Raw genomic sequence first — 13,035 nt, forward strand, 5'->3', positions numbered from 1 at the left:
TGGTGGTAAAAACCTGCCAGCAGAATGATATTGCAGGCCACCATCCCCAGTATGGAACTAATACAGCCAGGGCCTGGCATTATTCACTGCCTAAAAAAAAGACCAGCTTTTAGTTGGTATTAAACAATGCAGCACACAATATTAGCTGCTGGAGTATGAAAAATATGCCCTGTGTGAACAGTAAATAACCTTATGACGATGGGGGTGATTGTGAGCATGGGGGTGAGGAGGGGGGGTCACATGCCAGAGGCTGAAATATACATATATGACTGACTGCATTTTTACCACCTGCAAGTATTTACCCGGCAGTACTTGCATTGCTGCTGGGAAAGCATCATGAAGATGTACGGTTAGTACTTTTAAAGCTGATGGTATTTAACACTGGTGGTAATGTCACATTTTTGACAGTATTGGTAATGTCAGTACTGTCCACATTATTGCCCATCACAGGGGTAGCCTCTGTGGAGTGGTAATTTACGGCATGGAGTAATTTTATGTAATAAAGCTCTGCGAGCTTGTGGTTGTTCAGTTGGTTACCAATCTCAAGTGTCTGAGTTTGCAATCGTCTGCAGTCTACTCTAAACCCACAAAATCAAATGCGATACATTGTATCAAGTACAGTTATTGGAATTATATACCTTTGTTTCCAGAACAGCTAGAATCCTTTTCTTGGCTTCCAGTACATCTGTTCTCTTCCCTTCCACTTTCACATATGGATCTCAAAGGAAAGAAACACATCAATATGACTAGGTTGACAAATGCTAGGAATGTAGACGGCATGACAGTTCAATGTTACAATTGCACATTATGTACCATGACAGTTCACAGTTACAATTGCACATTACGTAACATGTAACATGTAATGACGCAGAATCGCCATATTTAGTTGAACAGGACAAAGTGCACCTGAAATAAATCTGCCTTTAAAGAACCCATGCACAGATGACCATGTTGCAATCACAAAGAGTCATGGAAGAAGCTAATACCCAAAGGGATAGAAGCACAAATGTACAACCAACCATGCACAGGTCTGAAAGTAAGAGGGAGCCTAATGGCAGCACCTCCTGGCCAAAGCCAGCCATTGGCTGAAGGATTACATGCAGGGCACGCTTAGTACAGGGCCAGAAATGACATACTTTTGCGACACAAGTAAACCCATTTACATATGGAAATACCCTAACTGGGAGAACCATCAGGTGTTAGGCCAAGACACACTACAGATACTGGCATGTTCAAAGGTTTAGATGATTCAGATTAGCTTTTTGACAGCAGGGAGTCCTGTCTCCTCATCCTTGTAAACTTCTTTGCATCATTTGGTGCAGGTGATTATCCAATGCTTTTGCCCTTCGTAAAAGCCAACTTTGACTGGAATTGTCCTGATATACTTTGCCTTGTTCCTCTAAGACCGGCCCTAAAGGGTAAAGATTGGAAACATCTCTTCTTCCCAAGTCCAATCACTAGATGGTGTCTCCAAAGGTTTTGCCCTCTTTCCCATGTTCTTCAACACATATATTCCCCGGGTGAGCTGATCGGAAACATAAACATTTCGATCCACCTTGGCTGATGATACTAAGAAATACGTCAAGATCACCACAAAGCAATACATCATTATCTTATGTTCAGTCACATCTCTATTCCTTTCAACTCCCTTAATGGAGCCCCTCAGCCAAGACTGGAATCCGAATCGCTCAAAGCTTGGAATATCCTACATCCTAGAGACCACTGACAATTCCCGCTGCATCATCCTTGACAAAAAGCCACAATTCATCATAACATCAAATATATGGCTAACAATGCATTTTCAACTTAGTGTACTGAACAACATTAGGCATCACTTACCCAGACCAGAGCTATGATCAGTGGTCCAAGCCCTGGTAATCACTAGAATGAACTGTGCACATGGCCTCCTTACTGCTCTCCCAAAATGTCACCTAGCAACAGTGATGAACGCTTCAAATGTCACAACACGAATCATGCCTTTGAACTGGTTTATTTCCTTCATCAGAATGCTGGCAGCCGGTGAAGTGGCCTTCCAGACTCTGTGGAGGATGGCATCTCCAAGGGTTCAAAGAAAAGTCACTGGGCCCAAAGAAAATGTCTCTTTGTTGCAAACAAAAGTCTGCAAGTGGAAACAGAGGAGGTTTCTTGGTTCAAACAGAATTCTATGGGGTTTCACATTACTAAATTCAGGGCTACTTCCCACTATATATTCTCCCATCACTGTCTTCGTTCTGTATTTAAGTCCCCTGCTTCTCCTGGGAAAACCCTTTGTCTGGGTCTTGGGGCCAGCATAGGCCTGGCAGTTATGCAAGCAAGGGCTAGGTGGGATTGAAGTGAGTCCCAGAGTGCCCACCATGAGGATGGCAACCCGGGCTGATCTACAGATGGCAGTCAGGGAGCCTCCTTCACCTCCCTGCCGTGAGGTCCTGACTCTATTCCCCAACACCCCATATTTGTTCATGTCTCCCCCGCCTTCCTGTTTATTAACTTTTGTTTGACTCCTGTACAGCTCCCCAATCCTTTTCCTCCCTACCACGTGTCTCATCCGCTCTCACCCAGGATGTGATTCTCTCCCCATCTCCATTTCTGGTCTTCCAACTCTCCTCCTTGTCAAGCCTTTCCCACCCTCCTTTCCTTTACTGGTTTTCCACCTCTCCTTGTCACTCCTTTCAACATTCTTCTCTCCTTTACTAGTCTTCCTCCTCTCCCCCTGACCACTCCTTTCACGCTCATCAACTACTTTACTAATATTCATCCTTTCCACCTACTTGTTTTACCCTTCATGTCCTCAGCACTCCTCCTGATAACCCTCCAATCCCTTCCCTAGTCGATCATTATTTCTGTTTTGTTTGGATTTAGTTTGAGATTATTGATTGTCATCCAGGTGTGTATCCATGAGTCATTTGTTGAGGGTGTTGTTTGGGTTGCGGTAATCTTGAAGATGAGTTGGGTATTATCTGCGTAATTCTAGGTGGTCAGACCATGGGTTTGAATGAGTTTCATTAGGGCAGACATGTAGATGTTGAAGAGGAGTGGGGAGAGGCTGTATCCTTGTGGTACACCACAGGTGATGTTTTTGGTGTCAGATATAAATGACGGTAAGGATGTTCTTTCAGTTTGGTTGGAGAGGAAGGATTTTAGCCATTGTAGAGCAGACTCTTTTATGCTGCATTCCTGCTGTCTCTGGACTAGTGTAGTGGGTCTCATAGTATTGAAGGCAGCTGATATGTCTAGTAGTATGAGGGCCGATCGGGTGCTGTTGTCTGTGTTTATTTTTAGGTCGTCCCATATGGAGAAAAGTGCTGATTCTGTTCCTCCCATGGGTCTGAAGCCAACTTGGGAGTGGTTGAGTGTTTTGCTGCTTTCTACATGGTTGAGTAGTATTTTGTGGATGTGCTTCTCCAGTAGTTTCGCTGGGTAGAGTAAGTTCGATATAGGTCTGTAGTTGGTGGGGTCTTCTGCATTTCCTGTTTCATTTTTTAGGAGTGGCTTGATGTATGCTGATTTGAAGGTTTTAGGTACTATTCCCATGTTTTGGAATAGGTTTATTAGTAGCCAGAATTATGATCCTGATATTTTGTGGTTGAGGGTTTCTTTGAAGATGGCTGGTGGGCATGTGTCCCTGGGGGATCTGGTGAGGTTGGTGTCTTTAATTAGTTTGTTAAAGGTTTCTTCATTTATAGATTGATATAAATTGGTTTAGTGTTGTAGTGGTTGGAGGTGCCCTGGTTTCTAGTGGTTCCGGGTTTGTATTTATCGTTGCACAGCTTGTATCAATGGTCTGTTGTATTGTTTCTATTTTGTTCTTAGGTGGATTGTGATGTTGTGATGTAGCGATTGAGATGTATGATGTATTTGTTGCAAAATGTTGAGTTTTTGATTTACTTGATGATTTTGTATATTTTGTTGTGGGTTTGTTGCCAATTGGATTCTGGTGTTATAGGATATTTTTTTGAGCTTGAGGACTGTTGATTTGTACATTCTACATCATCATCGGAATTTGTTTTCGTCCCATTGGTTGTAATGGTTTCTCCATAGTTTTTCCAGTTTTAGGTTTATTTTTCTGATTTCCCTCAGTTCTTCTTTGAACCTTCATGGTATTTTTGCAGTGGCTTTGAAGACTTTTGCAACTGCTAATTGGTTTTGGGCCTCTGTGATCCATGAGTCCAGTTTTTCTTCCACTGAGTCTGGTGTCAATATGTTTAGCTAGGAGGGGTTTGGTTTGGTTGATTCCAATATCTCTATTAGGGTTTTCAGGTCAAGACTCTTCCAGTTTCTTTTGTTAGCAGCATGGAGTGTTGCGTTTCTGTGCATTTTGTGGTTTGGGATTTTTGCAGTCAAAGGGATCAAGTTGTGATCACTCCATATGATCGGTACTAGTGGAGCAGTGGCCAAGAGACCATCTCTTGAAGAAAATTCCATCAAAGGTGTGTTCAGTGCAGTGAGTTGGTTGGTTTACTATTTGTCTGAAGTGGAGTGTTTCCAGCAGCGCACAGAGAGTCTTTGTTGTGGTTTGGTTGCCCCACTTCAGCTACTTTGGCTTTTGTGGTATTTCAGTGCATGTGGTCATTTTTGCAGTACAAAATGATTTAGTATTTTTGCTGAACGATGTCAGTGCACTTTGCACAGTTCCATGAATCAGCGTTTGTTTTGGCAGTGCAAAGTCACTTTTCAGCAGTGCAAAGTCACTTTGACACTTTGAACCGTGCAAAAAAATTCCATGAATCGGGCCCTATATGTTAATTCCTACATTTGTGATGTTTACGTGATGGTTGCCCAGCTCCTGTCCCCCGCACAGTTACTAGTGAAGGGAACAAGGTTCCCTGAGGTTGGTTTGCCATGGCAGCCCATCCTTTGCTTTCCGAGCCCAGCACATGAAGGCAGGACTTGAGCCGCCCAGCTAAAACAGTTTTCAATACAAAAAATTAAAAAAACATCCTTTACTAGTGCAAAGTTATAAAACAGAACAAAATGCTGTACTACTCACTGAGAGCGTACAGTGCCCGATAAGGCTGTAAACGGAAATACAAAACAGCACAGGATTCCCTGTCCGTCCGTGCACTCCTCCACAGTGCTCTAAAACCCAACGTTCAGGCTGGACATCTTTACAGAAATTAGCTGAGGCTTCCTAAAAAGCCACGATCAGCATGTTGGAATGTCACTCTTGCACCCCCTGCTTGAAAGAACACTGATGGGTCAGGTGTGAGAGCAGATGAAGCAGCACGTTAACCACCGACCGTGCAGTGGTGGTAGGCAGAGCGGTTATTGCTCGACTCCCCTACTCTTTGGTGTGACACTGTCACAGGAGCCTGGACTGCCCACAACACCACCACATTTACTGGAGCAGACAATGCAGCTGGGCATGGTTGGATTACATCAAGTGAGGGGCTGTATCACAGTTGATTGGTTGTCATCTGCCAGTAGCCTGTCCTGACCAAGATTCAGTCTATGGCTATCTGGATACTCAAGGAGATGGGATTGAAGAACACACTGATGTAGGGCCTGTGAGGGCTTGCAGAGTGGCTGCATGAGTTAGAATCCTTGTGCTTTCTAGAGGGGAATACAAAGATCTCATACATTTAGCAAAGGAGCTCTAAAATGTTAGAAGTGAGGTCTGAAGGCTATATAGGGAATTTGAGAACTAGCAGAGGGGCCCTAACAGGGCCCCAGCAGATAATGTTGCAAGCTGTTACAGAGACTTTTTCAGGCAAAGCTGGCTGGTCACAGTTCTTAAGACTGGCAGATAAAGTCTCATGGATAGTAGAGCGTCTCTGACAGTCACAGAATAAAAGCCTTGAATGCCCTTACCCAGCTCACTGGCACTTACTCGCTTCATCTCCAAAATATGAAAGGCTTTATCAGTGCTCCTGACGTTCAGAAGTGTGGCCATAGATCTAAGTACCTTACCTTTTTTCCAGCAGAAACTATCCATTGCAATGACTATGATGAAAGGACTGCTGCCCTGCAGGATTTCAAGCATGAGTAGTGGTGATACCGCCTACTCAAACCCTCACACTTTTGAAAAACAACAGTGATCCCTAACATGAAGGTAAACCAGACAATGTTATGAGATGTACCTCCTTTGTCTTTTGTGGTAACGTGGGCTGAGTGCAGGCTATACTCTATTTCGTTTAAGCAACTTTTTATTTCATTTTGTACAACAACAACAAATATATCAGAGGTCACAACAAAGTCTTCCACGTCAATGCTTATGCATCGGTATCCCTGGCCCAAGTTCCCCCTCTCCTCCTCCCTGCCCGGTCTCTCCCCCTGCACAGAAACAATCTCCTACATCCTCACCCTCACGCCCATTTTCCCCAGATCTGTTCATGTTTTTCTGGACATGCCCTTTGTTTGTTTACCATTAGGTCCCACCGTTTAATGATGTTCATTCCCGTCCTCCAAGCTCTGATTTTTGGGGTGTCAGGGCTCATCCACTTTTCGGCAATCACTAATTTGGCCGTTATACACGCTATTTTTAGAAAGATTTTATGAAATCTATCCGGTATTAGCCTAATTGACCTAAAACATTTGACCTAATGACCAAATTGCCCTTTTTTAATGGACCAAATTAACCTTTTTTTGCAAAATGACCAAATTGACCTTTTTAGCTGAATTTATTTGTACTTATCTGATTTTCACTTTTTTCTTTCGTTCTATGTTGTGCATTTTTAAATTGGAAATATTCTAAATGCCTATTCCTTTATTTTTTATTATAATGTTTACCACAGGTTAATGTGGCCTAATTTTAAAAACAGAATCTCTATACTTTATTAAAGAAATCAGACAATTTGTATGCTAGCAGTGTTACATTCCCTACACTCAATGGTTCCCTACCATCAATAGAAATAATAATTTATGTGTGTAGTATAATTGCGTGTTTCTCTGCTAATACGCTAATTTTCTATCGAGTACACGCGTCAGGGACAATAATAGTGTGATTTTAAAGGACATTGGTCAATCTCTCCTCAGTAAACTCTGTCATTTTTTTGGTGTTAAATTTCACACTTACGTTGTGTGTTTCTCTCCTAATAGGGTAATTTTCTATGGAGTACACGCAAAGTCGGTGAAAATAATAGTGCGATTTTAAAGGACGTTGGTCAATCTCTCTCGAACATGATTACAGTTCCGATGATACTCGAAATCTCGAGAGTAGCTTTGCAATATGGCCTTTCCTCTAATATCGCGTTCACTTCCCGCTTTCTGAGCGCGCATTCAAATTATGGGGCTTCATTTACTCTGCGAGTCATTCCACGTATGGGCATGCTATGGAGCATATTTTTAAAAGGGCCTTTTTGAATTTCTTATACAGCATGTATTTTTCGAACGCTGCACAACATCTATTGTGTATTTGCTGATTCTTGCAAACCTTACCCTGCCATCAGATTGCTTCCGTGTGCAATTTATTTTCGGTGAAATTGCCGCAATCTACTTTCATATGGTCAATTACACCTAAACCATGTATCCATTTCCTCCTTCCCCTAAAACCCCACTTGTACCCTCTTGGGTTCTCAGTGAAGTGGCCTCTTGCAGGTCCCTTCCACTTCTCGTCTTACCCACTCAAAGTTCCTCTGCAGTGTCGGGCACTGCCACACCATATGAATAAAGGTCTCCTCCTGGGATTTTCATTTGGGACAGGTGTCATCCTTCCCCCATCCTCTTTAGCCTTTCCCTGCAGTAATAGACTCCATGCAAGTATTTGAATTGTATCAGCTGCAGGCGCGCTGGGATGGCTACTTCCCTGGGATATTGTAAGACATCCTTCCATTCGTCATATCCAATCTCTCCCATGCACCGCACCCATCTCTCTCTTTCATGGAGTTAAGAATTAACGCTGTATGTAGGGTTGAGACCTGTTTTCCCGTTATCTCTCCGTCCAGCACATTCCGCTCCATTGGGGAAGCCTGCGGGATCTCTGTGTCTCTGTTCATATAGGTTGCCAAAGTGTGTCGTACCTGCAGGTATTTGTAATGATCATCTCTAGGCAGCCCACATTGCTCCCTTAACTCTTGAAAGGGCCTGATCCCCTCGATGGTCACTACATTCTTTATCCTTTCTATCCCTTTGACCCTCCATTCTGGCCCCCATCGGAGGTGTTGAATACCCTCAATTCCCCTGTTTCCCCAAATCCTCCAGCGTACGTTTCCTCCCCCACTCCAGGTGGCAGTGGGCCTGTGCCCAGACCATGTCCACTGCTGCTGTAAGTGGGCGGTCTCTGGCCTTGTGGGGTTTCCATTACAAGATCTCCTCCCAGCCATTCCTACCCGTCATCTCCAGTTGCATGTGTACCAAATCATCTCTACACCCGATATATGCCCAACCATTTGCTATGGCCAGTTGTGTCACCCAATAATAAAGCCTTAAATCCGGGAGACCCAGTCCTCCCTTCCATTGAGTATTATGCAACTTCTCCAACTTCACTCTGGGAGTCTTCTTCTCCCAAAGAAATTCCCTCAGAATCCAATTTATACTGTCAAATTCCCTTTCCTATATACCCATCGGGGCATGCTGCACCACATGCATTAGTCTGGGATTAGTCACTATCTTGTAAACCACCACTCTTCCCAAAAAGGATATCGGAAGGGTCATCCAGACATTCTGGTCGAACCGCTTGATGGCTATGTGAAGGTTCAGTTTAGCAAAGGATGTCTCGTCCTTTTGTACAAACACCCCAAGGTACCTAAACCCGTTCTCCTCTGATTTCAGTAGTGGGTATCGACTGGGGAGCTCATCCCCCCAATCCACAGGGTAGTGAATGGATTTATCCCAGTTAATTTGCAAGCCGGAATTTGACCCAAACTCCTCTAGGATAGTCATTATCCTTGGTATCAATGACTCTGGATTGGTCAGATATAACCGACTATCATATTCATAAAGAGATACCCGTTCCTCTCTTCTCCTGGCCTTGCAAAACTGGACAACCCCCTGGTCTCCTCTAATCCACTCGTTTCGAGGACCAGGCAAAACAACATAGGCGAAAGTGGCTATACCTGCCTGGCACCCCGGCTTAGAGTAAATTTATCCAAGATTGTGTTATTCACCTTCACCTGCACCATAAACCCATTGTACAGAACTTGGGTCTAGCCTATAAAACACTCACCAAAGCCCATCCTTTGCAGTACCACGATCAAGCATACTCTCTCAATGGAGTCAAAGGCTTTTTGTGCATTCATTGCAAAAATGTTTACCAGCCACTGCATCTTCTTTGCCCCCCCACCCCAGGACTAGACGGAGCCTTCTAATGTTCAGCCTAGTTGACCTATTATGGATATACCCACACTGACTTTCACTATGTCCACTATAATTTTATTTAGCCTGTTTGCCAGAATCTTAGCAAGTATTTCTGTCTCAATATTTATTAGGGATATGGGTCTATATGACCCGTAGCACTCAGTTGCTTTCCCTTCTTTAGGCAGCACTACTATTGTAGTGTCTCTGAGGTCTGGGGGGAGTGCGCCACGTTCTTTACTCTCTTGGAACATATCCCACGGTGGCACTGAGATTTCTTCCTTCAGTTTCAACCAGAGTTCCAGTGGGAACCCGTTTGGTCCCACTCATTTCCCCTTTCCTAATTATACTATCACCTCCTGTACCTCCTCTATTTACAGAGTCTTGTTCAGGGCTTCTCTCTACTCCCCAGATAAATGGGTCAGTAACAAGCATCCAAACAAATCCCAACCTCTTCCTCCCCTCTGGTGAGCTGCATGAAATACAGTTCCCGATAATGCCTGGCATAAACTCACACTATCGCCCCAGTTCCCTTGTCTTCTCACCCGTTTCTCTCCATTCAATTTCATATACAACCCTATAGGTTTCCTCTCTTGGTGACCAGCCACGCTAGAAGCTTCCCAGCCTTACCACTCCATTAGTATATGCAAGCCCACCTGTTTCATCAATTCCACTTCGCCCTTTCAATGGATCGAATTTTGATCTCATCCTTCATGCTCCAGAGCTCCCTTTCCAGATCCTCAGAATAGGATTTTCTCATCTGGTATTCTAAATTTAAGAGGCTAGCCTCTGCTTCCACCAATTATCTCTCCCTCTCCCTCCACTTAGCCGTCAACACCGCCATCGCTGTACCCTTTAACACTATTTTATATGCCTCCCACATCACTTGTTTTGACCCTACTGAGTCCTTGTTTATACTAAAATTCTGTTCTGTTTCCTCCTTCAGTTCCCTCATCACGTCAACATCCTGCACCTGGTTAGTTCCCAGCCTCCATTAACCCCTCGATGCATAGTCCCCCACCTTTAATCTCCACAACAATGGTGCGTGTTCCGAGATACTCTTGAGTTAATACCCTACCCCCTCCACTCTGTGCACGTCGGCCAGTGAGGTAAAGATGTGGTCTGTTCTGGAAAAGGATTTGTGAGAGGCCAAAAAATATGAAAACTTACTCTTATGGGGGTTTTCCATTCTCCAGAGATCCACCAATCCCATGGTGTCCGAAAATGATATTAGCTTTGAGTCTGTTTCTGTGTTCACCCCTCTTGCCGATCCCCTCCACCGATTCCGGCCTGGTGCAATTAGTTCACTGTAGTCTCTAGCCACTATCGTTAGTCCTAATTGTACCCATATCATGCTCCTCTTGCCCTCCTCCAGTTGTCCTATAACAGTGTAGGTGTGGCGTAGACATTTATGAGGGAGATTTCCTCTCTTCCCAGGCATTCCTACACCCCCACCACCCTACCAGCCCTCTCTTGGAAGGTTCTTATAACCTGAAAGGGCAGTGATTTCCAGTACGAGAATCCCCACCCCCATGGAGCCACTCGTAAACCCTCCCTGGGTCATGCATTTGTACTGCCCTCATACCAGTATGCAATGATTATCTCCTAAAAGATGGGTTTCCTGGAGCAGTACAACCTGTCGTTTAACCCTCCTCTGGTACTGGAATACCATACTTCTTTTGAGCTTATGGGTAATGCCATTCACTTTCCAGGAGATCCATCTTAAACCAACCTTGTCATCCATTTCTGTTTTTCAAATATTCGTGCCAATGTTTCAACGCATGACCCTGGGCCCGGTCTACCCATGTGAGTACATTCTCTGCCACAACCTCTGATATTAAACACAACTCCGAACTGAGCACCCCTTGTCATCCCACCCCATTTGTCCCTGTTCCATCTCTGTCCCCTCTCCATACTTCCTTCCCAACCGTGAAGTACCTGCCACCCTGAAAAAATGACTCCTCTATCAGCAATCAAACGCCAGCTCCTCCCCTGCCGCTCCCCTGGAACCACCCACCCGCATCAACTCTGTTCCCTATCCCCCTTTATAAACCCCTCACAGTCCCCTTCCTCATGTACCCCCAGCCATTTGCAGACCCACTGCGACGCTCTCCTGAAATTCATCCCACAGATCCAAAGCCCTTCACTCCCTTCACCCAAGCCAACATCTACCTGAACTCATTATCCCATATTCAACACAGCTTTCAAACCCCAGGTCCTTCTTCCCCTCCCCCTAGGTGGGGCTAACTGAGCGCAGACCCACCGAGGCAGGCTTGAGTCAACTGTGCATAGCGTCCCATCCTTAGTCACCTGAATCTGGTATTCTTCACTCCATTCTTGCGAGGGTAATCCCCCACTCTCTTCCCTGCCCAGCATGGGCCGCCCCTCTCTGCTCCCTCTTCGGCCCTGATAGCCTTCCACTTTCATTCCCGGCGGGGCGTTGTCCACAGTGCTTCAGTCTCTATCCAGTCCCAGGCTTCTCGTGGGTCCTGAAACAACCAGGATCTCTTTCCTACCATCACTCTCAATTTTGCAGGGAAAATGAGCATGTACTTCACTTGATATGTAGGATCCTCTTTGCTTCTTCGAACAATCTCTTCACCCTTTGCACTTGCGACTACAGTCCAGGAAAATCATCACCCTTGCATTGTCAGCTCGAATTGGACCTTCAGCTTTAGCGCCCCCTTAATCGACTTCTTAGGGTAAAGATCCATTGCTGAACCCCCAATTCTCTCAGGTCCACTATCCTGATGTTAGTCCTCCGGGACCGTCCCTCTGCATCCACCGCCCTCTCTTCCAAGGCACTGGACTTTTTCTGCAGCACTTGGATCTGGGTCTGCAATGATTTCACCTTGTCCTGCAGTTGGCTGATTCTCTGCTCGACCTGTCCCACTCTCTCCGACACTACTCTCCAATCTGTCCGAAGCAGGCTCTTCTCCACCACCACCTTGCCAATCTTGCCCTCCATGCTTATTCTGGAGTCAGTCAATGCCTTCAGAACCTGCACCATTGTGGGTTCTCTCTCCCCCTCGGCAGGGGTTCCCTGTGCACAATGGGTTGTATTCATCGTGCCCTCTTCCCCGGACGTGTATCTGTCCATTTTGCTCTGTGTCACCTTGTCAGGTTTATCCTTTACCATGTTCACGACCAGCCTCTCTCGTTTCCATCAGAGCTTCTATTGTCCCTAACTCTATCTCAGGCTACCCTTTGCCAGTCTGCCGGGTCAGCCTCCTGCACTTCTCCCCCTTTGCCCTCTGACCACAGCAGTAGGATGTTCTCTTGTCCAGGCTCAAGGGTTGAGGTGTCCAGTCCACTCTCTAATCCTCAGGCAGGACCGTCTCGCCTTTGAAATACTGCCCAGCAGGCATGGCGACCCAATAGGGAAGCAGAGTCCTCTCGCGCCCCTAGACTTACCTGTCCCGCCTCCTTCAGAATCTCCCCTGGGGGGGGGCGCATTGACCTTCCTTGTGCTCTGTCTTGGTGGCTTTGTATTCCCCCAAGTAGGATATCAATGGTTGCAGAGCCACAGGACTTCAGAGAAATCCTATCAGAGGCAGGTCCGAGAATGATAGAGAGATGCTCCCCAATGGTGACTCCTGAGCTTTCGCTATAGAGAGCGGTAGAGGCTTGGTTCCTTGATCCCTGGAGTGATCTTGAGGGTTCTGCCCGGCATGTGCTCCATTTACCCACCCTCAGTCCTCTGAAGATGTAATGGCCAACAGCTTTGGAGGCGGCTCAGTAACAGGTAAGGATGCAGGTTTAATAAGTTTCCTGTTGATGTGGATCAAGAGATAATGCACTGCGGTG

The 13,035-nt window shown here is 45.5% G+C and overlaps 1 protein-coding gene across 3 annotated transcripts in view; it reads right to left on the bottom strand.

Moving 5' to 3' along the window:
* The window catches only part of LOC138581348 (protein bicaudal C homolog 1-A-like), a 361,089-nt gene that overhangs the window by 190,988 nt on the left and 157,066 nt on the right, over window positions 1–13,035 (bottom strand). For all 3 annotated transcript variants that reach the window (XM_069652613.1, XM_069652612.1, XM_069652614.1), the window contains exon 4: window positions 639–718. In XM_069652613.1, coding sequence (XP_069508714.1) covers window positions 639–718 — 80 coding nt within the window. The remainder of the gene's footprint in view (window positions 1–638; window positions 719–13,035) is intronic.

This window comes from Ambystoma mexicanum, chromosome 3p (assembly GCF_040938575.1).
Source record: "Ambystoma mexicanum isolate Mex_15411 chromosome 3p, UKY_AmexF1_1, whole genome shotgun sequence".
In the NCBI taxonomy this organism is placed as follows: Eukaryota; Metazoa; Chordata; class Amphibia; order Caudata; family Ambystomatidae; genus Ambystoma; species Ambystoma mexicanum.